Here is a 24714-nt window from a genome sequence, read left to right on the forward strand (position 1 = left end):
TCAATAAAAACTATTAAAAAGAAGAAGAAGACAATTATTAAAGGTCTTCCAACACAACAGGCTCAGTTCTGTGCTACCAGGTTCAGGACCTGCTCTCGGACAGGAATGATCAAATTACTTTAATAGTGGCTGAATTTTTGAGTGCTGTCCATGTAGAAAGACTGGGTCATTATAAAGAGATTTAGTGGTTCTTAATTGATTGGTGATGTGGTATTGTTGCATTGTATTATTTATGCAAATTGATTTTCTCTGGAGTTAAAGATCTGACTGGGACAAACCTTGTTATGTTGAGCTCGTATTTTGCACAATTTGTATACAGTGTCTGTTTGATAATGTGTGGATTGCTATGCCTAATAAAGCATATATTTGGATTTGGGAAGCCACTGTGGTTTAGTGGTTAGAGTGCTGGACTAGGATCTGGGAGGCCAGGGTTCAAATCCCTACTCAGCCATGAAGCTCAGTTCCCTTTTGCCTCGCCCTGCCCCACACATTTGGGTTGGGAAGCCAAAAGACACCAGCACTACCCTTCCTGTGCTGCCCCACTCCTGGCCCTGTGTCTGCAGCCGGAACAACTTTTGCTCGTCTCTACAGCCCTATAGGATGCATGAAGCCCTGTGCAACTTGAAAACTCAAAAGCAATCGAAGTTGCTTCAATAAAGGATACTGCTATCATTGGTTATTTGGCTCCAGGGCAAAAAGACTTAACCCTGGCGCTTTGAGAAATGTCAAGAGCTTTATTACTTTTGCAATTACGCTGCCTGCAAGAAGACCAGCACATATATGAAAGTCAGACTTGACATAAGAAATCTCTTGGGCTTTGTCCTCAAGCTTAATGGGTGAAGCAGCTCAGTTCCTACGACTACGACTGAGGCACATGACTTGGTGTGAAAGACTGCTGATCTGTTGTACAAAAGGAGGATATTGCTTCCTGGGCTTCATCCAGTTCACTCAAGCTTGGGTCATATTGTTGTTTCCATCTGCCTTGAGTTTTCCCTGGTATTGCTCTGTACAACAATGCTTTTTATGTATATTAAATATCTTACGATATTTGCACCTCCCATTTCTGATGGGTTGCACCAGGTGTGTATTTCCAACCCTCCCATAAAATGATGCTTCCTACAAATGCCAGGCTGATTCATTCATATAATTAGCTGTGCATTTCTCTCTCTTTTATTGGAATATGCATATAATGAGCTTGCAATAAGGGATTTTGGGTGAAATGAGTGTGCCCAAATGAGCCTTTGTGGAAGCCCAGGAAGGCTCACAATTAGACCTTGAGTAGGAGAGCCGTCAACATATTTCACATCTAACAACCCTTTGGTTTCAGATCGTAGATGAGTAGGCGAGTCTAAGAAGCCCAGGACACCTATTTTCATGGCCCTCTAACAACTATAGTAGCTCATTTACCAGAAGTAATGCATTTAGCATTAACTCTGGAAGTATATACCCAATTCTGAGCAAACTAAGCCTCCTGGAGCAAAAGATACACCGAGAGGCATAGTTTGGTCAGAATCGAGTACACACTTCCAGAGTATATTCCATTTAGCCTTGCAAAGCAAGACCACTTAGAAGCCAGACCCTTCTCCAGACATAAACCTAGCTTCCTGGTATTATTTCACACTTGGTGGTTTGAATCCCTCATCCAAGTACAATATACTCAAGTGCTGTTACATTTCCTGTCCTATTGGAGTTGTACCTTTTAAAATACTTGGCGGTGGTGGTAGCGAAAGGATTGTGGTGTCTGCTTTTGAATATTTTAAAGGGATGCATCCCTTGTCATACAGAAATGTGCCCTTCATAAATGATGAAGTGCTTTGTCCTTAAATATTTATACAAACCAAAGGCTTTTAAATTTTAGAGAGCTGCGTTGGGGAGGGGGCCAGAGAGGGTTGTGTGTTGTTGTTTTGCTAAGGTAATCAATGTAATCTTATTTCAACCATCATATTCTGGAGTGGGGGATCCCATTTTCCTTTTCCCAGTCTCTGCCTTGAATGGAGAGGAACAGGTTGCCTCAAGGAACACCCAAGGCCAGGAATTCATTTTCCGTTCTCACGCTGAGCTCACAGCCCGTTTTACACATGTGGCGCTGTGGGTTAAACCTCAGTGCCTAGGACTTGCCAATCGCATGGTCCGAATCCCCGCGGCGGGGTGCGCTCCCGTCGTTCGGTCCCAGCGCCTGCCAACCTAGCAGTTCGAAAGCATCCCCGGGTGCAAGTAGATAAATAGGGACCGCTTACCAGCGGGAAGGTAAATGGCGTTCCGTGTGCTGCGCTGGCTCACCAGATGCAGCTTGTCATGCTGGCCACGTGACCTGGAACTGTCTGCGGACAGCGCTGGCTCCCGGCCTATAGAGTGAGATGAGCGCACAACCCTAGAGTCTGTCAAGACTGGCCCGTACGGGCAGGGGTACCATTACCTTATTATTTATTTACTTCATAAAATTTATACCTCACTTGATTGTAACACGCCTCAAAGCTGCTTACAAATAGATTGCCGGCGCTTTCCTTTCTCGGTGGACAGTGGAGGCATATGGCTTTGGGGTGAAGTTAAACGTTGGAGAGTTATTGTGCCTGTGGTGGCTGCAGAGACTGATATGGAAGAGACATGTTTTGTTGCAGGTAGGGTAGAGGAAGGTGTCCGGTTTTGCTGCTGCAGGTGCAAACATGGCGTTTCTTCTGTCTGTGCTCTTCCCAGGGGTCATTCCTCCTCTGGTCACTGCTATGAGATTGAATCCTGACAAGACAGAGAAGTACTGTTCTTGGGGGACAGGGGGCAGGCTGGTGTGGAAGTCTCCCTGGTCCTGAATGGGGTAACTGTGCTCCTGAAGGACCAGGTGTGCAGCCTGGGAGTCATTTTGGACTCACAGCTGTCCATGGAGGCGCAGGTCAATTCTGTGTCCAGGACAGCTGTCTACCAACTCCATCTGGTACGCAGGCTGAGACCCTACCTGCCCATGGACTGTCTTGCCAGAGTGGTGCATGTTCTAGTTATCTCCCACTTAGACTACTGCAATGCACTCTACGTGGGGCTACCTTTGAAGGTGACCCAGAAACTACAACTAATCCAGAATACGGCAGCTAGACTGGGGGTGGCCACCGAGACCACATAACTCCCAGTACGTTTCTGAGCACAATTCAAAGTGTTGGTGTTGAGCTTTAAAGCCCTAAATGGCCCCGGCCTAGTATACCTGAAGGAGCTTCTCCACCCCCATTGTTCTGCCCGGATACTGAGGTCCAGTGCTGAGGGCCTTCTGGTGGTTCCCTCACCTCGAGAAGCGAAGCTACAGGGAACCAGGCAGAGGGCCTTCTCGGTAGTGGCACCCTCCCATCATATGTCAAAGAGATAAACAACTACCTGACATTTAGAAGACATCTGAAGGCAGCCCTGTTAAGGGAAGTTTTTAATGCGTGACATTTTGATGTATTTTTAATCTTCTTCTTCTTCTTCTTCTTCTTCTTCTTCTTCTTCTTCTTCTTCATACATGACCTGACTGACCATCTCCAGTCAGATTAACCAATAAGATAAAGGGGGGGGAAATCACAACCATACTTTCGAGCTCCCCCAGAAATAGGGCAAGCTGATGGCTCTTTGACGTTGCAGCAGATTTCAGGTCATAACAGTAATGGAAATTCTTCATTTTCTTCTCTCAAACAGCCCCCCCTGGGTGAGTGTGAGCCTTTAAGATGTCTCTCAGCAATGAAAGGAAATTGAACACCTCAGCCTTGAGGAAAATAGCCAACGACATGACCAACATCATCGAAAGCCTGGACACGAGGGAGCTCCACTTCGAAGGGGAAGAGGTGGATGCGGACGTGCTGAATGACCCCAAAGCCCCTGGTGAGTCAGTGGGCAAAGATGTAGAATAAGGGCCTTTTTTTGCTGCATAATTGGGCTGCTTTGGAATCTCTGGGTTGGGTTTTTTTTATTATTTAAAAAAGGTCAATTGGCTAGTCCTCATGACAGTAGTGCAGGGGGAATCAAACTGTGGGTGGTGCTTGGGAAAATCACAAAAGGAAAACAGGCTGAATGAGAGATTTCGCAGTCACAAGGGAAGTCTTCAAGGAGCTGCATCGCTTTTGAATGTAGGAATCTGCCTTATCCCAAGACAGACCATTCATCTATCTAGCTCAGTACAGTGGACGCTCAGGTTGTGAACGTGATCCGCAGCAGCGCGTCTGCGCACACATGGGTTGCGATTTGGCGCTTCTGCGCCCGCGCAACCGCCGAAACCCAGGAGTAACCCGTTCCAGTACTTCTGGGTTTCAGTGGTTGGTAACCCAAAAAAACGCAACCTGAAGAGTCTGTAACCCAAGGTATGACTGTATTGTCAACACGGACCAGCAGTGGCTGTCCAGGGTTTCAGACACAAATCTTGCCCAGTCCCATGGCAGGGACTGAATCTGGGACCTTTACGAAGCGAATTCTCCACCACTGTGCCAAAGCCTCTTCCCCAAAGCTTCTTGCTCATCCACCTTGGCTAGTATTTCCTTATTTCCTGTGCTCCAACAGCCTTATCTCCAGTTGTCATAGCATTCTTCCTTCTGTTACCTGCTATAAAACAATCTGTTTTTTTAATGAAAGGCTGCTTTGCTTTAAATTCTCTCTCAAAACCTGCTTCTTCTACAAAAGGTCAAAGTCAAACCAGTTTTGGTTCGGCTCATCATGGCAAGGAGCAAAGAGCTATGCATGATTCTCTGCTGGAATCTCCTAACATTCAGCTTCAAATTCTAGCGTTATGAGAAACTTTTCCCTAGCCGCTTTCTGTGCATAATTTTATTCACTTCTATAAAATGCTGGCTGGGATCCAGAGAGGCCTATAGATGCATGGGATGTCATCAATGTTTGACTTAGGGGCCCAAGTTCAGAGCTCCACTCAGCAGAGTGAATTAGAGAGCCCCCTTTCCTGGGGAAAAGGGTGGGATATACAGTAAATAAATATAATAACAATATTATGGCCTGAATCGCCATGTATGTCGATCCCAGTTTCTGCTGTTGCACATGAAAAATAGAACACGTAGCTCTGTGCTTTTATAAGAAGCTAGCGCACATACAGCAAAATAATAATTTGAGCAGGGAGCTTTTCATTCTTCTTTGTACACAATGGAAGCTTGTTCCTCTGCCAAGCTGCCTGTCTCCTCTGTATTGCTACTTAAATTATAATATTCCCCTTCTTTCATCACTTTCCAATCTTTCAGTTGCCTAAATGAATTAACTGCAAACAAATAGCTCGGAGGTTGATGAAATGTCGTTTATTTTTCTGGCTTCCTAGTTTCTGCTGGTTTCCAAGAGACTTGCGTAGAATTGATGGCGGGAGCAAATCGGCAAACGCAGCACAGTAAATAAAACGAACTGCTGCACCAAGCAGGCTGTGCCCCCACTTGTTTGACAAGTAGAGTTTAGTTTAAAATTCATCTGCATCGCTGAGCAGCAGTAAATACTGCGAAGCATATTTTCTTTAACAGGCACCATAGTCTTTATCATACTTTTCATAGAGTTGTAGAGTTGAAAGGGACCACAAGGGTCATCCAGTCCAACCCTCTGCAATGCAGGAATCTATTGTCCAATGTGGGGCTCCAACCCACAACCCTGAGATTAAGAGTCTCGTGCTCTTCTGACTGAGCTTATCCCAGCAGTATCTCAGTTGCTGCTAAATCTTCACCCATGAGTTAGAATGCAATGGGACTTTGATGTGTGAATTAAGGGATAACTTTGGAATGAGCACCGCTAGTCTGCTTCAGGTTTTCTGTGCCTCTTCAGTTATAAATCTGTATTTATTGCAAGGAAATGTAGGACACTCAGCATATGACAGGGCAAATTGGCACACAGAACTCCTTGGTTTTTTTTAAATAGATTTTGTGGATTTTAGCTGCTTTTTCTGAAGTTTAATTATATAGGTTGTCACCTGAGGCTCTTGTTTCTAGTCTCCCAGGCAGTGGCGTAGCGTGGGGGGGGGTGCAGGGGGGGCCGGCCGCACCAGGCGCAACATCTGGGGGGGGGGGCGCGCTCGCACTCGCAGCTCTCTGCCCCTACCTGGCTCACTCACTCTCTCTCACTGCAGTGCTGACTGTGCGAATCCGATCCGAGCCGCCGGGTCGCTGCCCACTGTGGAGGGGAGGGTGCCAGGCGTGCGGTGCGGTGCGGAGAGAGAGCGAGGGACTATCTGGGGGAGGGACAGTGCAGCGGGGGGGGGCGTAAATTACTTGCCTTGCCCCAGGTGCTGACAACCCACGCTACGCCATTGCTCCCAGGTAAACACTAAACTTTAAGACCAGATTTCTGAAGCTGCCCCAATCACAAGGATTATTATGGAATGTGAGTTGTGGTATGTGTAGTCATCCACCCCTCTTTTAAACAGAGAGATAGAGAGAGACCAAATTCAGGTGTTGAGTATATGCTTTAAAACCCCAGATTCAATCCCTGGCATATCCAGTTAAGGACTAGAGATGGGTGTGTGTTTTTTGGGTGGGAGCAGGATAGAGAAAAACACCTGATTGGTTTTCATGACAACCTTTTTTTAAAAAAAAAATAATCGCAAGCTGATGTAGAAATATGGTGATGTTGTTAAATTTATTACCTGTCACTCTCTCTGAGATCCCAGGGTGAATAACAATTTAATTTAAGAGTGAAAAGGTGAGAAACTGAGATTTAACAGAAAATGACAGAATCATGCATTGCTACTTGGTTGGGGGGAAAAAATCTGTTATGTGCTGCAATGTCTCTTATTTAGCAGCTTTCGATATTGAACTTTTACCTGCTGTGTTCCAAGTTGTGCTTTAAAGGACTGATACCCAAACTGTCATTTCATCATTTGCAGTGGGCATCCCGTTCTCTGCCATTTATAACACTAAAGGATTTAAAGAGGCTCATACACAGCCCTACCTAACTGGGTGTCCAATCCGAGTGCGAGTTTTGGAAGTGGAACGCTGTACCTCAACAACAAAGGTCAGATCTTATTTGCCAGTGCAGCGCTTTTTAAAATATATATATATCAGTTCACATTTCATGATGCATCCATGCTTCTGTTGCTAAGTGCTTTGCTTTTTGAGGTAGAGAGTGGGATGGAAAACTGCATGAAAATAAAATGGTAAACTAAGGACTGAATTCAACTAAGTCATTGCAGTAGCAGAAGCCAACTCAACAGAACTACTCCTCCCTTTGCATACCCCTGCACCCTCCCCAAATCGGCTCAGGGGATCGGGAGACACCCCCCCCCAAGAACAGGGCAGGGAGGGAGAAGAGGGGAGCTTGTTCCACCTGGGAGGCAGAAATAATTAAACCAGGCATAGGCAACCTTCGGCCCTCCAGATGTTTTGGACTACAATTCCCATCATCCCTGACCACTGGTCCTGTTAGCTAGGGATCATGGGAGTTGTAGACCAAAACATCTGGAGGGCCGAAGGTTGCCCATGCCTGGATTAAGCAATCTTGTTAGCAGCTCACCGTTGAATTCCAACCTGCATGTTTTATCAGACATACATAACAGCCTTTAAACTTGATCCATAGAAAACTGCTATTCTAAAACAATAGGAGACAATATGTGGTCCATCTGTAGAAGCTGATGAACACACTGACTACTAATTGGAATTTGCATTATGAGACCTGAAAGCTTTTTAAGGCAGAGATTCTCTCATTTTGACATGGTGAAACTTTGCCGAGTCAAAAATAATAATAATGCAATTGTTCAAGCTTCTCCAAATGTGAAGACTTGTGGAACCGACAGTTTTGCAAGGGCCACATAATGTCCATTCTGCACGTGCAAAGAATTGATCCTTCAGTGTGCTCTCAAAGAAGCTCTCAAATGTCTCAGGTAGAGGCCTTTCCTCGTCTTGCTAACTTACAAGTCCTTCAGACAAGGTAGAGGTAAGATTGACAGTATCCAACCAAAGGGTCCCAGCAGTGCAAGGATTTCCACTTGTGCAATGGAACAACCCCCCACTCCCCCTCGTGCACCCCCTAAATCTGTTTTTGGAGTTTCCCCAAGCCCTCCGGAGCAGATTTGGGGAGGGCACAAGCTACATGAAGGAGGGGGGGGGAGGAAGTTTTGTTGCACAAGAGGAAATCCTTGCTTATAGAAGTCGTTTGTTGGATGCCACCCAAGGTCTCCCAGTTCCAAGGTCAACTCTTGAGTCTGGCCTTCCTAAAGGTTACCAGAACATAGATGACAGAAGTTAGGCTGTCCCTGTCCAGACAAGGGGTGCAGCTGGGCCACTAGCCGAAGCTGATAGAAGTCACTCTGTGTCATTGAGGCCACCTGAGCCTCAAGTGACTTCAGAGGGAGTGTAACGCCATCAACAGCAAGCAATCTCCCATCCATCTGGTCAAGGGAATGGCCCACTAACAGTGACTCCATCTTATCTGGACTACAGGAAGGTTGTACAAAACTGATTTGTTTCAGGATGCCATGGGGTTAGCACCATTAAACGATTTTGTTCCTTCCTGAAGGTGCCGAGTCTACATGTTTACACCATTGAGTTGACACACGGGGAATTTACATGGCAGGTGAAAAGGAAATTCAAGCACTTCCAAGAGTTTCACAGGGAACTGCTTCGGTACAAAGCTTTCATTCGGATCCCCATCCCCACAAGAAGGTAACAACGGCGCAAAGGCCTTTCTAGGCCATGATTTGCTTGTGGTGGAATTTCCTCATGGTATTTTAGGTTTCACAGGACATAAGAGCCATTTCCAGAAAACGAATGGAATACCTTGAACGTTTAGTGCTCATTTCCGTATTACTTGATTCCAGAAAAAAACCAAAACTGTTTGCAGCCCCATTAACTCTAAGAATCAGTAAAAAGTGGCAAATTTGGGGGAACCAAAGTACACATGTGTGGAAAGGATGGCTGAGTAGGGACATCGCCCTTCGTTGTGTCATGTGTGAATGAAATTTAGCACTACATGCTAGTATACTTATTGAAAAGCCACAATTCCATAACACAGCAGGTCCTGCAGTGTAGAAGGAACATTAGAAAATGGGACACAAGCACTAGCATTATAATCAGGAAAATGAACGCAATATTCCTCATATCCACGCATCTATGGATAGATGGCTTGTATCCAGAGGCACTTTATGAGCACAGCTACACCATATGTTTAAAGCATGCCCGTAGCTCATTTTAGCAGTCATGGAGACCCCTGGGAAACTGTAGTTTGCTAATGGAGCTGGGAATTGTCGCTCTGTGGGGTCTGCAGCCTTAACAAACTGCAGCTCCCAGGATTCTCCGTGACTGCAAAAGTGGTATAAGAATGCTTTCAATGGGGCCTGTTTACCTTAACATGTAAGATTCTGTTCTCCTGCATGATCATTGTAAAAATTTGAACACCAATAAAAAAGATTTGGCAAAAAAAATCCCTCCAGACAACCCGATTGCTATATTTTTCAGACACACGGTCCGAAGGCAGACCATCAAAAGGGGAGAGGCAAGGCAAATGCCAAACCTACCGCGCACCTCGGACAATATGGCCAGAGAAGAACACCTGTCCAGCAGAAGGGTAAGCATCCTTCCTCTTGCGGATCGTCTTCAGCCCTATTCCAAGTCCTTCTCTCAGGCCCTGGGGACTCTCCCTGAATCACACACCCTCTCTGCAGGCCACGTACCCTCTCTAGCTCTGCTTCACAACTCAAGTGTTTCTGCCTGGCTGGAATTTGCCCTTGAACTTTGATGATGCTTCTTGCCTGGTCTGGATGAAAGACAGAGAAGGGAGTTTGAGTTTGTGTCTGGCTGGACGCTGAGGGCTGGTGGCTGGATACTGATGACTGGGCACCGGGAGAAAGCGGGTTGGAGATTGACTTGGAAGAAGGAATCCATGATCCGGGGGAGCCTGTTACAGCCAGGAGAAGAGAGTCATAGGCAGGAGAAGCTGCAGGATTGGTGAAGGAAGAACCAGGTGCAGGAGGAGGGAGAGATAGGTCAGGCTGGCTTCCACACCTCCTCCTCCTCTCCCCGTCTCTCCTGCTCCACTGTCTCCCAGGACCAGTAGAGGGGTGAAGAGGGAGGAACAGAAGGTTACCTGCAGGCGTAGTCTTCGCCTGACTGTGCACAGCTTGGAGGGGGGAGATACATAAGCTGAAGTCAGGTGCAGGGCCTCTCTGTTGCGGCAGCTGCCTCATCGGGTGCACATCTCGGAGTAGCCGAGAGATGTAGGACTGATGGACATGCCTTTTCCTAATGCGCAAGTGTGCTTTTTGACAATAGTTAGTTCCTTCCTTGCCTGACAGTGCTGTGACAGTTTGTGTAGAAGCCAACTTGCAGCACATGGGTTCAATTTGCATTCATTGTCCTACCCAGTCCTCCACTGGCATGTGGGAATGTGGCTTTCAGGATGATAAATGTGCACCACCCCTGCCTGGCCTATTGATATCGACTTAAACTTATTGATATTAACAGCTGACCAGCCCTAGCTCGACAAGAGTGACGCCTTGGACAACAGAATGGGATTTTGCAGTAACAACAGATGTGCAGTGCTAACTCACCAAGTCGATGACTGGATTATTGTAACTCGCTCTACGTGGGGCTGCCCTTGAGACTGACCCAGAAACTCCAGCGGGTGCAGAATGCTGCAGCGAGACTCCTTACGGGGTCTTCGCTGTGAGATCACATTCATCCGGTGCTATACCAACTGCACTGGCTCCCGGTGGAGTACAGGATCAGGTTTAAGGTGCTGGTTTTAACCTTCAAAGCCCTATACGGCCTAGGACCCTCGTACCTACGGGACCGCCTCTCCTGGTATGCCCCACAGAGGAACTTACGGTCTTCAAATAAAAACATCTTGAAGGTCCCAGGCCACAGAGAGGTTAGGCTGGCCTCAACTAAAGCCAGGGCTTTTTCGGCTGCGGCTCCAACCTGGTGGAACGCTCTGTCACAAGAGACAAGGGCCCTGCAGGACTTGACATCCTTCCGCAGGGCCTGCAAGACAGAGCTGTTCCACCAGGCCTTTGGTCAGGGTGCAGCCTGACTTCCTCCTTTGGCAATCTTTACAAAATTTTAGTTTATGGTTGCCATCAATTTTGAATTTGATTTTAATTAATTTTTTATAATGTTTTTATAATGTTGCACTATTTTAGTGTTGTTAGCCGCCCTGAGCCCGGCTTCGGCTGGGGAGGGCAGGATATAAATAAAATTTATTATTATTATCATTATTCTCTGCTAGCCTCCAGCAGCCAAGAGGAATGCTAGTGGGGAAGGGGTGCCCCACTGCAGTAGAGGCCCCAGTTACCTCCTAGCAATTCTGCCATCAGCGTATCAGGGCACAGATAGGGCACTGGTGGCTTTGGATGCAAGGAGGGTGCTAGCAAGGAGAAAAGGGAAAGGAAGCCGTTGCCCCACTTTCCGCTCTGGCCAGCGTGAGTTGGCTGGGCTTTGGATGCAATGTTGAGAATCTGCCCTGATTCTCCCAGACCCCAGTTAAGTTCAGATTGCTCTGGCTGTTGATGCTCTTGTAGTCGAACAGGCAGAAGGAGACAAATCCAGGAGGAAGCATGACAAATGTGGGTTAGACAAAAGCATTGCCCACCTACAATTTCTCACTGCAAGCAAACTGTTGCTGGCAGTGGAGGATTTGTGAAAAGGCGAACGTTTCAGGTGCGAACCTGCCCGTAGTCTTGTGTGCAACACGTTGAACATGCTTCTTGTTTTGCATCCATTGTGTTCACCGTGAATAAATGCAGTCAGGTGGGTTAGCTGCATTGTGTGGATGGAGTGACGGATTCGCAGGATTGAGATCCTTGCTGATAATCCATACTAGACAACTGCAAAAGATGCTCCTATTTTCCTGAATTCTCTGCTCTGTCTTCCTTTTACTTTTCTGCACATGTCAAGTTTCTAGTCGTTCCACGTAACACTTGGCCTGGTGCCTGGGATCTCTTTCTCTTTCCTTTCCCCTTCATTCATTCGACACCTGCTATTAATCATTCTTCTCCATTTCCTTCTTCCACTCCGTCCCCCTTTTTCTCATGATGGAGAGCAACAGCTAAGTTCAGGTTGCTAGTTCAAATGGAAGCTTGCTTGTTTGTACTGCTCGGACTTTTCTGATTCTGAAAAGCAACAATAACCCGAGTGAGAAACGATATTCAATAGAGTATTTTGTGTTTGCCTTGCAGAAACAACTGGAAGATTACTTAACAAACCTCCTAAAAATGCCGTTGTACAGAAACTATCACGGAACGGTATGTGATGAACCGTGACATGCCCTTTGCTTTTGTTTGCTAAATTTATTTATTTTATTATTTATTTCATAATGTTTGTATACAGCTTGATTGTAGAAAAACGACAACAACTCAAAGCTGTTTACAAAAGTTCTTCCAGGGTCACACAGCAATTGCACACGTAGCCTGAGGTGCCGCTCATTTAAAAGAAGAAGAAATCTTAGCCAATTAGTTGTATCGATTTCAGAGTATTTAATTTATTTTTAATTGGTTTCAATTTGCATAAATATTTCCTATCCATAGAAATCGTATATTGCTTTTGGTTACAGAAGATGCATGGAAGGCAGAGCTATAGTAGCTAATATGGTGCCCTCCAGAAGTTGCTGACTACAAATCCCATCATCCCATGGCTGGGGTCATGGGAGTTGTAGTCCACAACATCTGAACAGCACCACATTCTCTGCACCCACCTGATGTATAGGTTGCACTAGGAGCCAGTGGTACCTTGGTTCTCAAACTTAATCCATTCCGGAAGTCCGTTCCAAAACCAAAGCATTCCAAAACCAAGGTGCGCTTTCCCATAGAAAGTAATGCAAAATGGATTAATCCGGTCCAGACTTTTAAAAAAACCCCTAAGGCAGCAATTTAACATGAATTTCACTATCTAATGAGACCATTGATCCATAAAATGAAAGCAGTAAACATTGCACTGCAGTAGCTGAACTGGGTTCCACACAGTCACAAAAACAAACAAAAAAGGGCCACAAAAACAAAAACGCAAAATAAATAGCAAAAACAGATGGACCTCAGCGTAACACTTAAAACAGAAATGTGGCACTCAAAACAAAGCACATTCGTATTCCGAAAAAAGTTCACAAATCCGAACACTTCCGGATTTGCTGTGTTTGGGTTCCAAGTTGTTTGAGTACCAAGGCGTTTGAGAACCAAGGCACCACTGTACTTCCTTCTGCATGAAATGAAAAGAGAATACGTCTTGCAAGAGGAGAATACCTCTTGCTGTCTACAGATTTTTGTAAACATAAGTAACACAAGTAAATGTGTTTTTTTTAAGTGTGCTTCAGGATAAATCGAAGACCCCCCCCCTTTTTTTTAATCAGGACGTGCCTAACTGATTAATATATCTGATTCATTTACTAAAGACTGCAGTTATACAAGTCATGCAAGTGCGATTCTAGGGATGCACGCCAGGATTTCTTTCCATGTTGCACAGGATACTTGGAGCGGGACAGATTTTAGACCCTGTGCAAGCATAAACTTAACCATAGTTTGTTTTCCCTAACTATGGTTGAGCATGAACATCTGCACTTAGCCAGCCTTGATAAAGGCACCTTCCTACCTCTTAAAGTTCTCTGTTTCCAAGGCAAATAAGAGCCCTTCCTTGTGTTTCCTGATAACTGCTCTCTGAGAGTAGGTCTTAGCTTGGCAGACTAAACCATGGTTCCACCAAATTGCATACAAAATGTGCTTATTAAGAGAAATTAGCACTAGAATGCTGATTAATCTTCATGAGGGCTTTTAAAAAAAAATCACAGGCAGATGTAGAAATGTGAAGAGGCTGAAGTTTGGAAAAATTGGGAGAAACCAAGTTGACAGATCTGCCCATCCCTACATGGCAAATGGTTGTTTACGTTCTATGCTGGTGATCTTCCCAGAAGTGAGAAGGTTTCATAGGAAGCGATTAATAAATCAAATGAAATAAATGAATAGTTTTAAAGCAATTGCAGGACTCAGTGGACCCTTGGCCTGACCCAGTGGAGCTCTTATATTCCTAGCAGAGTTCTTGCAACAAGTCTGCAGTATACGTAGGCTTAGATTAGCATGCATGTGTAATAATATAAGTACCTTTTGCTCTTAGAAGCAATGCTATGCCAACTTGGCGCCCATAAATGTTGAGTCATTGGAGAAGCTTAAAGTACATAATGCTTTGTCTGAAATTCTGCTCTTGTGTGTGCTGCCACACAGAGACAGCCAAACCTCCCTCTTTAGATCTGGCAACGTTTTTCAAGGGTCATGCATTGTGTGAGGAATATTTTTCTAACGCATCTTAAATGAAGGCTAGTCCTGGTAGCAGAGATGAATTAAAATATGTGAAGGAGGTCATTTCAGGCCAGAGTCTACTAGCCTCTGTATGTTTTGACTTCTGAGACACAGGCTATCTCCTGCCATCACTCACTTGCAGAAAGACACACACAAACAACACACACAGACACACAGAATATCTTTCCTTGTTTTTCCTGTGATTTTGATTTAGTTTCATCCTGGGATAGCTCAGTCAGTAGAGCGTGAGACTCTTAATCTCAGATTTGTGGGTTTGAGCCCCATGTTGGGAAAAAAATTCCTGCATCACAAGGGGTTGGACCAGATGAAGGAGCATTTCCACCCCCATTGATCAGCCCAGACACTGAGGTCCAGCACCAAGGGCCTTCTGGCGGTTCCCTCGCTGTGAGAAGCAAAGCTACAGGGAACCAGGCAGAGGGCCTTCTCGGTAGTGGCACCTGCCCTGTGGAATGCCCTCCCATCAGATGTCAAAGACAACAACAACTACCAGACTTTTAGAAGACATCTGAAGGCAGCCCTGTTTAGGGAAGCTTTTAATGTTTGATGTATTACAGTATTTTAATATTTTTTGGAAGCTGCCCAGAGTGGCTGGGGAAGCCCAGCCAGATGGGTGGGGTATAAATAATATATTATTATTATTATTATTATTATTATTATTATTAGGCTAAATTCTCCATGGTTTCAAAAGTGGCTTACTGTGCCACAACATTAGGAACTGTGCCACGGCAGGCAGTTCCTAATGTTTTCAAAATAGAAGCTGAAAAAAAGCAGAAGCTTCCTCGACCAAGAGGGGTGGTTCTTTGGGTTCTGACCATACAATATTAATTCTAGCAGCCTCATACCCGGCATTGCGCAGAAATTCTGAGAAACTGAAAGAATCAGTGCAGTTTTGTAAGGTTCAGCCCACTATCTTGATTCAAAATGGCGCCCAACTGTATCCAAGCACAGATCCAAAATGTGTTTCTTGGTCTCAGGAACCATCATGCAGAATTTGGCTTTGACATCTTAAGAGGTAGCAAACAAATAAGCAGCTTTCAAAAATATACCGTAGGTGCTAACAAGAGCTACCATATTTGTTTCGCACGTAAATGGAACATGAAAAAAATAGGTGCCAGGAAACGAGGCCTGCTGCTGGTGCCACATCGCATTGAGTTTTCCTTCAGTTTTGGCTTATAAGAATCTGACTTGTGCAGTCAATGGGCACAAAAGGTCCATTGGGTTTATCTGCACCTAACAGTTGCCACTTTGCTGTTTGTTTATTTGTTTGTTTGCATTGCATTATCCCTTCTCCCTTCAGTTGATCCCTCCTCGATGTTCTTTTGATGCAACAATAGGCATTGATACCAAATCCTTCACATTCCTCTGCTGCATAGCTAGGCTATTCCTGCCACAGATCATTCAGAAACCTGAGTGGGTTATTGGGCCTTTCTGAGGACAGCTGGGAGAGGGTCAAATTTCAAGCAGACACAGAGGATGTAGTTATCCTCTCTATATGGCATTTCTTGGGGAGTGAATCTGTCTTATTCTCCCTGATTCTCATTTTTGAAATCTTAGCTTCAATCCTCCATATTTCCACGTTGGTTTGCAATTAAAAATAAATAAATCATGAAAATTCATCTGCATTTCACTGCACACTTCTCTGAAAAAATGGTTTAATGCAATTTTGCATAATACACATATTTTTGTCAAGTAATTTTCCCTAATAGAATGCTTTTTCATCAGCTATTGTACTAATATATATGCATTTTAAGGCACGTTTTATCCTTGTATATGCATTTTTGTACACATTACTTATCTGGGGAACTGTATTGCAAAATTCAGAGATGTGCCAGTTTTGAAGGATGACTGTGCTTCAATTTGCATATTGTTTTGACAAATCTGAATTAGGTAGATTCATTTTTCAGGGTGAGCCGAATCCAAATTCTCCCTAATCCCCGATGGCAGACCTAAAAAAAATCACACACACACACATACATACATCTTTTTCATTTTAAAAAATGAACGAAGTAACGTGCTAAAGATAAAATGCAAGATTTAAATGATGATAACACTGATGACTCTTAGCACAAGTTACTTTTCTCAATCAATGCTGTGAGAGAGAAAAATAAAATCTTGTGGTTTCAACTTCCCAATACTAACCCATGCTTCTTTTATACCCAGTGCATTATTAAAATGACCACTAACCTCAGGTTATGGAAAAATATTAACCCTGTTTGTTTGTTTGCTTTTAAGCGCTAATGCACTTTAACTTTCGTTATATAAGGTTTTCGCCAAACGCAAAAATTCATGTATACAAAAATGCTACACAATGTCCGGAGATCCGTACAGCTACAGTATATTGTACATACCTTGTGGGGAGGAACTATAGCTCAGTGGTAGCACTTTGCATGCAGAAGGTGCCAGGTTCAATCCCTGTCACCTCTAGTTAAAAGGGTAAGGTAGTGGGAAAGACATCTGCCTGAGACCCTGGACAGCCAGGGCCAGTCAGGGTAGATGATATTGTGTCAATGTTCTGACCTGGCGTGCATTCATCTCTGCCACAGAAGACATGGTTGGCATTGCCTGCATTGGAATCTCTAGTTGCAATGGTGCTTGGATTCACGAGCCAAATCCAGATGTACAGCGGGGAGGTTCAAAAAGTATCTACTTGGTGCTTAAAGAATAACTTGCACCTAAATCTTAGCAAGGTGGTGCTATGGGTTAAACCACAGAGCCTAGGGCTTGCCGATCAGAAGGTTGGTGGTTCGAATCCCCGCGACTGGGTGAACTCCCGTTGCTCGGTCCCTGCTCCTGCCAACCTAGCAGTTTGAAAGCACGTCAAAGTGCAAGTAGATAAATAGGTACCGCTCTGGCGGGAAGGTAAACGGCGTTTCCGTGCTCTGCTCTGGTTCGCCAGAAGCAGTTTAGTCATGCTGGCCACATGACCCCTCGGCCAATAAAGCGAGATGAGCTCCGCAACCCCAGAGTCGGCCACGACTGGACCTAACGGTCAGGGGTCCTTTTACCTTTAAATATTAGCAAGGCAAAGGAGATGGTGCTGGACTTTCGGTGGAAGAGAGGGGAACTAGCCCCATTGTATATCGGGGGGGGGGGTGTGGAGAGAGTCTCTTCCTTTAAATTCCTGGGAGTTTACCTTAGTGAAGACCTCACTTGGAAAAACAATATAACACAGGCGGTTAGGAAGGCCCAACAGAGACTCCATTTCCTCAGGGTCTTGTGAAAGAACAATGTTAAACAACAGTTGATGGCTTCCTTCTACCGGTCCACAATAGAAAGTGTCCTCTCATATTGTATCACAGTGTGGTATGCTGGCTTGAAAGCCACAGACAGAAAGTCTTTACAGAGGGTGGTGAACACAGCACAGGATATCATGGGCTGTCCCCTGAGCCCACTAGATGACAACGCAAGGGATCGTTGCCTTTGGAGAGCAAGAAAAAATATCAGGGACGATTCACACCCCAGCCAGCACCTTTTTAATCTTCTACCCTTGAGCAGGAGATATAGAAGTATAATCAGTCATACCAAGAGGCTAAAAAACAGTTTCTATCCCTGGGCTTTTAGGCTGCTGAACAGAAAATAATATAGTGCAACTGACCTTCGGGGTTGGTGTGTTGTGCGACAAGCACACAGAATGCAATGAGATTGAGTGTTTGTGGAGGGGGGAGGCTCGGTTAATTTCATTGTATACAGGTTGTACATTGACAATAAAGGTATTATTATTATTATTATTATTATTATTATTGCCAGGCCATTGTTAGTCTGAGGTAGAATAAGGATGGGTTCAAAGGCAATGCCACATACAGACTTCTTGTCCCCATCACAAACTTACAGGGTGGTGGTGGTAAAGAAACGGCCACTTTTGTGTGTGGGCCCTATAACCCCCCCCCCAAAAAAGTGCCCCAAACCTTCAACTATTTTCTGGACTTTTGCATTCAGGTAATAGGTGTCCATTTTGTATTTTCAGCTGGAATTCCTTGGTGTAAGTCAGCTGTCATTTATCCATGATCTTGGACCGAAGGGCATGTAAGTTTCGTTGTTTCCTTGCTTCTAAAACGTATATCCTGCCCTTTGCCCATAGACCAAGTGGAGGCCTCTTTCTCAAGACTGTGCTTGCAAAAGTTTTGGGGTGCATGTGCTGCCCCCTTCCAGACAGCAAGCATGCGGTAATGCTGGGGAAGCATTGCAGAGCAGCTAATCAATCAAAATGATGTGCAGACAGCTCAGTACTACTGTTGTATCAGGGACATGTTGCATAATACACATGCAAAAATGCAAACAAACCCCAGTCTGGAGGGGCCCTGCGACTAGGAAGCTGTTCACCTGAACAAACAGGAATACATTAAAGGCAAGCCCTTTATGGAAATTGTTAGGAAATGGAATCCCCTATTGGAGATCATTTCTGGTATGTAAAATGGGATTGCATCAAAGTCTTCTTGTATGACTGTAATCTGGCTCAAAAGTCTTCAGTAGTGGTGAGACAGGTTTTGTTTATTGACTTCTCTTCGCAACAGGTTGCGAACTATTGCTTCTTCCAAGTGCTTGCTCAAGCAATGTTTTCTCTCTCTGCTCTTTGCTTTCAGAGAGGGCATGATTATGAAAAGGTCTGGAGGACATAGAATACCTGGTTTGAATTGCTGTGGGCAAGGACAGCTGTGCTACCGGTGGTCAAAGAGGTACTTTTATAAAAATTGACTTTTCAGGTTTGTACAGTGGGGTGGGGGAAAGTATTTTTCCAGCTTTATGCCAAAACTTTGGGCTCCAGTTGTGTGTAATGCTGAGCCTAACTACGGTTTAACATGAATGAGAAAGCATGCTTGGGCACATTTAGAAAATTGTAGTTACTTCACTCCTGCCCTGGTCCCACTGCTGCCATGACACCAGGAGCTAAACCATGGCTTAGCTTAGCAATACATCCAAACCTAGACTTGTGGTTTGTCTCCCCTAAACAAACCATGAACGGTGAGACAAACCATGAGCCCAGATGGAGATGCAAGCCGTATAATGCGAAGCCCAGCAATGTCTTCATCATTCCCTGTAGCATGGCAGCAGGAGTGAAGTGGCCTCGATTTTCCAGACATGCATGTTTTTTCCAGGCATGTTTTCTCATTTACGCTAAGCCATAGTTTTGCTTAGGATTCACATGCAAAGCAAGCTGACGACAGCAAAAGGAACTGCTTAAGAAAATATTTACCTGCAGGTACTACAACTAACCTTGCAGACAAAGGTCCGTATAGTAAAAGCCATGGTTTTCCCAGTAGTGATGTGTGGAAGTGAGAGCTGGACCATAAAGAAGGCTGATCGCCGAAGAATTGATGCTTTTGAATTATGGTGCTGGAGGAGACTCTTGAGAGTCCCATGGACTGCAAGAAGTTCAAACACATCCATTCTGAAGGAAATCAGCCCTGAGTGCTCACTGGAAGGACAGATTGTGAAGCTGAGGCTCCAATACTTTGGCCACCTCATGAGAAGAGAGGACTCCCTGGAAAAGACCCTGATGTTGGGAAAGATGGAAGGCACAAGGAAAAGGGGACGACAGAGGATGAGATGGTTGGATGGTGTTCTTGAAGCTACCAGCATGAGTTTGATCAAACTGCGGGAGGCAGTGGAGGACAGAAGTGCCTGGCGTGCTCTGGTCCATGGGGACACGAAGAGTCGGACACGACTAAACGACTAAACAACAACACTACAACTAATCTATGATTTCACACTTAGTTTAGCATCCAGAAGGATCTTACACACCTCCAGTTTTCTAAACTAAACCCCAAATGTAACCTGTAACGTAAACATCGGGGAGTTGATCCAACACCTTGGTTATTTTGGTTGCCCTTTTCTGAACCTTTCCCCATTCTTTCTGAACTGCAGCAACCAGAATTGGGCCACACTTTCCCAAGTAAACAATCCTTTTTGCTATACCCTGGTTAAAAGTGAGTACATCTTCTAGCAATCCGATAAATTGCTTTAGGATAGAATTCAGCTTCCAAATACAGTCTTTTGTGCCTGTCCATTAGGACGGTTGAAAGCTGGGGCTGTCTTTTAAAGAGCAAGAACAAGGAAGGAGTTTGATTTGAGAGAAGGTGCATTAGTAGTGACTGGAGTGAATCCATAAAAGGTCTGTGTGAGTCAGGTCTTGGCTGCACACTGAGATCACCTGTTGAATTAAGATCAATTTGAATACTGTTGCTAACGCTCCCAAGATTCAATTTTTGCAGGTTTTTGGGACCTGCTCAGAAAACACTCCTGTCTAAACAAACTATTTTATAGGCAGGCTTATGTCTTACGCATCCAGTTGAATTGTCATACTTTTAACTTTCGGCAGTTTGTGTTTCTAATGTGGGGGGGGGGGCTTTGAGTATGAATATTCAGTAGTGAACAGAACAATCCTATGCCTGCTTATTTGAAAGTTATTTTTGGTAATTAATTCTTCCAAAGACTGCTGCCTTAGTAGCCTTTGAATGCTTTTTAGACAAATGTATGTAGTTGGATTCAGACTTAGTCTTGTTCGTTTCAGTGAGTTTCCACTATATTTGATTAAATCTGGATCCAACCCAATTGTAGCAGTACCCTTGATTTGGCTGGCTTTAAGATATTTTCCCATTCTAGATTCAGTCTGATGCTATCAGCCTGTCTTCCTCTTTCCCCCTGGTACAGTGGTACCTCAGGTTAAGTACTTAATTCGTTCCGGAGGTCCGTACTTAACCTGAAACTGTTCTTAACCTGAAGCACCACTTTAGCTAATGGGGCCTCCTGCTGCTGCTGCGCCGCCGGAGCCCGATTTCTGTTCTCATCCTGAAGCAAAGTTCTTAACCTGAAGCACTATTTCTGGATTTGCGGAGTCTGTAACCTGAAGCGTATGTAACCAGAAGCATATGTAACCCGAGGTACCACTGTATATTAATTGTGCCTCTTGCAATTTTCACCCTCTCAGGTTGCAATCTAAGCAAACTCTCTAAGGAGTGAATCCTGCTGAACCTTGCTTAGCATTGTAGTTTCAAAAGACTCAACCTTAAGTCCACCTCTTCCTTGTTCAACAACAAAATTCTCTTAAGCCTGTTTCCCCTCTTCCTCCTTAAAAAATAATAATATTACGTTATACGCCAGAGGCAGATGTGAGACAACCTTGAGCGCCAACTCAGCAAAAGTGCATTGTGTTCCCTGCCTCATTGTCCCTTCCGAGAAGTACTGGACTGTCCTGAGGCATCTCACAAAAACTCGATTCAGTCTGCAATGAGAACATGATGCTGAGCTCTGGTCCTGGCCAGGCTGGGGTCAATGTCACACTCAAGTCATTGTCTCCACTAACTGGCTTTGCCACCAGAGAAATGACCTCAATTCCTCATGTTATGGGGCATCCGATGTCAGAGGCGAATCCCTGGCAGATATGCCAAACAGCAGAATCCCCCAAGGCCTAGTCTATCTAACTTACTGTGAGCAGCTTGGCTTTGCTGTGAGGTGGGGTGGAGCCCCTCGCTTAACTGACGGGAAGCCCCAGCTTCCTTATCCTGTTTGGCAACACAATAATAACATCATAATAATAAATTTTATTTATACCCTGCCCTCCCCAGCCAAGACCGGGCTCAGGGCGGCTAACAACCAATAATAAAAACAAGTTGATTGAAATACAACTTAAAAAACAAGATTAAGATACAACATTAAAACATTAAAATGCAGCCTCATCACAGGAGGAGAAGGAAAAGAAAGAGGGAGGGAATCAAATTGGCTCCAAGCCAAAGGCCAGGCGGAACAACTCTGTCTTACAGGCCCTGCAGAAAGAAATCAGATCCCGCAGAGCCCTGGTCTCATGAGGCAGAGCGTTATACCAGGCCGGAGCCACTGTTGAAAAGGCCCTGGCTCTGGTTGAAGCCAATCTAACTTCCTTAGGGCCCGGGACCACTAGGGCGTTGCTATTTATGGACCTTGAGGCTCTCCGTGGGGCATACCGGGAGAGGCGGTCCCGTAGGTACGAGGGGTCCTAGGCCGTGATGGGCTTTAAAGGTCAAAAGCAGCACCTTAAATCTGACCCTGTACTCCACCGGGAGCCAGTGCAGCTGGAAAAGCACTGGGTGAATATGCTCCCATGGCAGAGATCCTGTGAAGCAATGCAAGCGAGGGGAATGAGAGGGGTTGGCAGGTGTGGTTTGCACTCAGGTCCTGCTCCCAGGCTTCCCATCGTTGGCCGCTTCCTGGCATCTCCAGTTAGGGCTAGGAAGAAAGGCCTGTCTGAAACCCAGGAGAGCTGCTTCCAGCCAGTTGTAGGAGACTCAGTCCAAGCCAACTTCCTTAGTTCCTATGTCTCAGGTTCTCCACACAGGGCTGTGAGAGACCCCTGCTGGAAACAATGGACTACTGCTGCCAGTCAGTGTGGACAGTACTGAGCTATTTGGATCAATGAGCTGACGAAAGAACCTTCCTTTATTCCTAAGCGCAATTTCCTTCCCCTTGGGGTAAATGCATGCATTCCAAGAACGAAGCTTTGCAAAATGTGCATTTCAGTACACCAATTACGTGTGCCCATGCCCAGCTGGTAAAAATAGCTTTGAAGAGATTTTAGCTATAAATCAGCTCCTCCTCCCACAGTTCTTAGGAAGTGTATGTTGAAGAAAGTGATTGCCATCACCCAGATTGGTGTCTGTTATGCTGCGGAGCCTGTTGCTTGGCAATTAAACCTTTCTCAAAGCATTGCAGTACCCTTCCCATTAACTTTACTGGAATTAAGGAAGCATGCCTTTATATATAAACCATTTGGAATTCTGATTCACATGTGTCCCAGCCCTGCAGGGCTGGGCCTTAGGTGCTCACACAACAAGATAAATCGGGAGCTGGAAGTCACAAGCCAAAGGGACGGAAGTGAGGGCTGGTATTGTCAAGGCACAAATCCCAGTCTAACCTGGAAGCCTCATTTATTTCTGGGTCGGGCAAGCCAGTGGCAGGTCTGCATGGGTCACTAGCCCAGGCTCCATATTGTGTCTTACCATGTTGGGCAGGATCACCCTGGCCAGGCCCACACACAGAGACAAAATCAAGGTGGTAGAATCCTGAGGTGGCAGAGTAGGGGCGAATGAAGGCATCATGACACCCGGGGCAGGGCATCGCTACGTAGGGCGCATGTGCAGCGACGCTACGTACAATGCATGCGCCCTACGTAGTGACGCCGCACATGTGCTGAACATAGCAGTTTGCTGCCGGCAGTGCTCCAGCGCCGTACGGACGGTGCTGGGATCCCTCCTTCACCGCTACAGCCGCGAACGGAGAATCCTCTACATGCAGCTGTAGCGGCGATGGAGGGATCCACTGCCGTCTGTACGGTGCTTGAGCAGCAAACCGCTATGTACAGTGCATGTGCGGCGTTGTAATGTACAGCACATGCATGCAACGCCGCACATATGCTGTACATAACGGTTTGCCACCTGCGCTGGGATCCTCTGCTCGCGGCTGCAGCCACGAATGGAGGATTCTTCACATGCGATGGCATGATGGCTGCTCGCGCCGCCGCAAGCCCCCGCAGGGTGCCTTCTTGTCACACACACACACACACCCAGACACAAAAGAATGGCTGGGCTGCCCAGGTAAAGCAACCAGTAACCATTGTCAGGTATTCTGTGGTGTATATCTGCTGTAGACCACCTCCTCCTGTGATGTATGTATGATTTTTTTGGGGGGTGGTCTTGAGGTACAGGGTGGGCAGTTTCAAAAGTGTATATAAGGGCTGTCACACCATTGTTCTGGGTTCCTCCTCCCTCCTGCGTGTGGTTAGTGAGGACCATGTTGCAACAGTTTAATAAAGATCAGGCTTACTAGCTGCTTTGCTTCTCAATATTCTCTGGTTGGTCTCTGTTATTTTCTCCTACTGATAGGGAACCCACTTAAGGACTCTTATACGGCCTCTTGGATAGCCCATAAGGGAAAAGGAGCAGTTTTTTCCTATAACACTAGAGATGGCGAAGATTGTACCCATGACTTTCTGTGTGCGGAGCAGATGTTCTACCACCGAGCCACAGCCACTTGCGATTTCTGCAAACACATGTATTAAAAAACAATTAACCAGATAAAAAAGCCTGATTAATTAGGGACAGTTTTGTAATTGATCACAAAGGGTTTTCGTTGATTTAGCTACCGATTCATGGGCTAAATGTTGAAGCCCTGATGAATATATGTAATTTTGTTTGTGTTTGTTTTGTTTTATCTCTTTCCTAGGTGGCTTGTAGTCAAGGACTCTTTTCTCTTGTACATGAAGCCAGACAGTGGAGCCATTTCCTTTGTCTTACTGGTAGATAAAGAGTTCAGCATAAAGATTGGCAAGAAAGAGACAGAAACGAAACACGGGCTACGAATAGACAATCTCTCCAGGTGAGACCTTTTCACGCCACGGCTTGTGGTTAGGAATGTGGGAGAGATTCGATTCAGTTCACACTGGAAGGCAAACTTCGCATCTCCTTTGCGCCATTGAAACAATACAGCAAATTGAAACACAGCCATTCTTTGAAGTTCACACTTCT

The 24714-nt window shown here is 45.4% G+C and overlaps 1 protein-coding gene across 2 annotated transcripts in view; it reads left to right on the forward strand.

Annotated features, from left to right (window-relative positions):
• PLD1 (phospholipase D1) overlaps positions 1 to 24714 on the forward strand; it is a 133122-nt gene that overhangs the window by 61062 nt on the left and 47346 nt on the right. For both annotated transcript variants that reach the window (XM_083441987.1, XM_083441986.1), the window contains exons 2-9: positions 3655 to 3837; positions 6815 to 6942; positions 8443 to 8588; positions 9381 to 9489; positions 12098 to 12163; positions 18186 to 18244; positions 18802 to 18894; positions 24413 to 24565. In XM_083441987.1, coding sequence (XP_083298113.1) covers positions 3684 to 3837; positions 6815 to 6942; positions 8443 to 8588; positions 9381 to 9489; positions 12098 to 12163; positions 18186 to 18244; positions 18802 to 18894; positions 24413 to 24565 — 908 coding nt within the window. In that variant the 5' untranslated portion in view covers positions 3655 to 3683. The remainder of the gene's footprint in view (positions 1 to 3654; positions 3838 to 6814; positions 6943 to 8442; positions 8589 to 9380; positions 9490 to 12097; positions 12164 to 18185; positions 18245 to 18801; positions 18895 to 24412; positions 24566 to 24714) is intronic.

Source organism: Podarcis tiliguerta (assembly GCF_965153285.1).
Source record: "Podarcis tiliguerta genome assembly, chromosome: 5".
Taxonomy (NCBI): domain Eukaryota; kingdom Metazoa; phylum Chordata; class Lepidosauria; order Squamata; family Lacertidae; genus Podarcis; species Podarcis tiliguerta.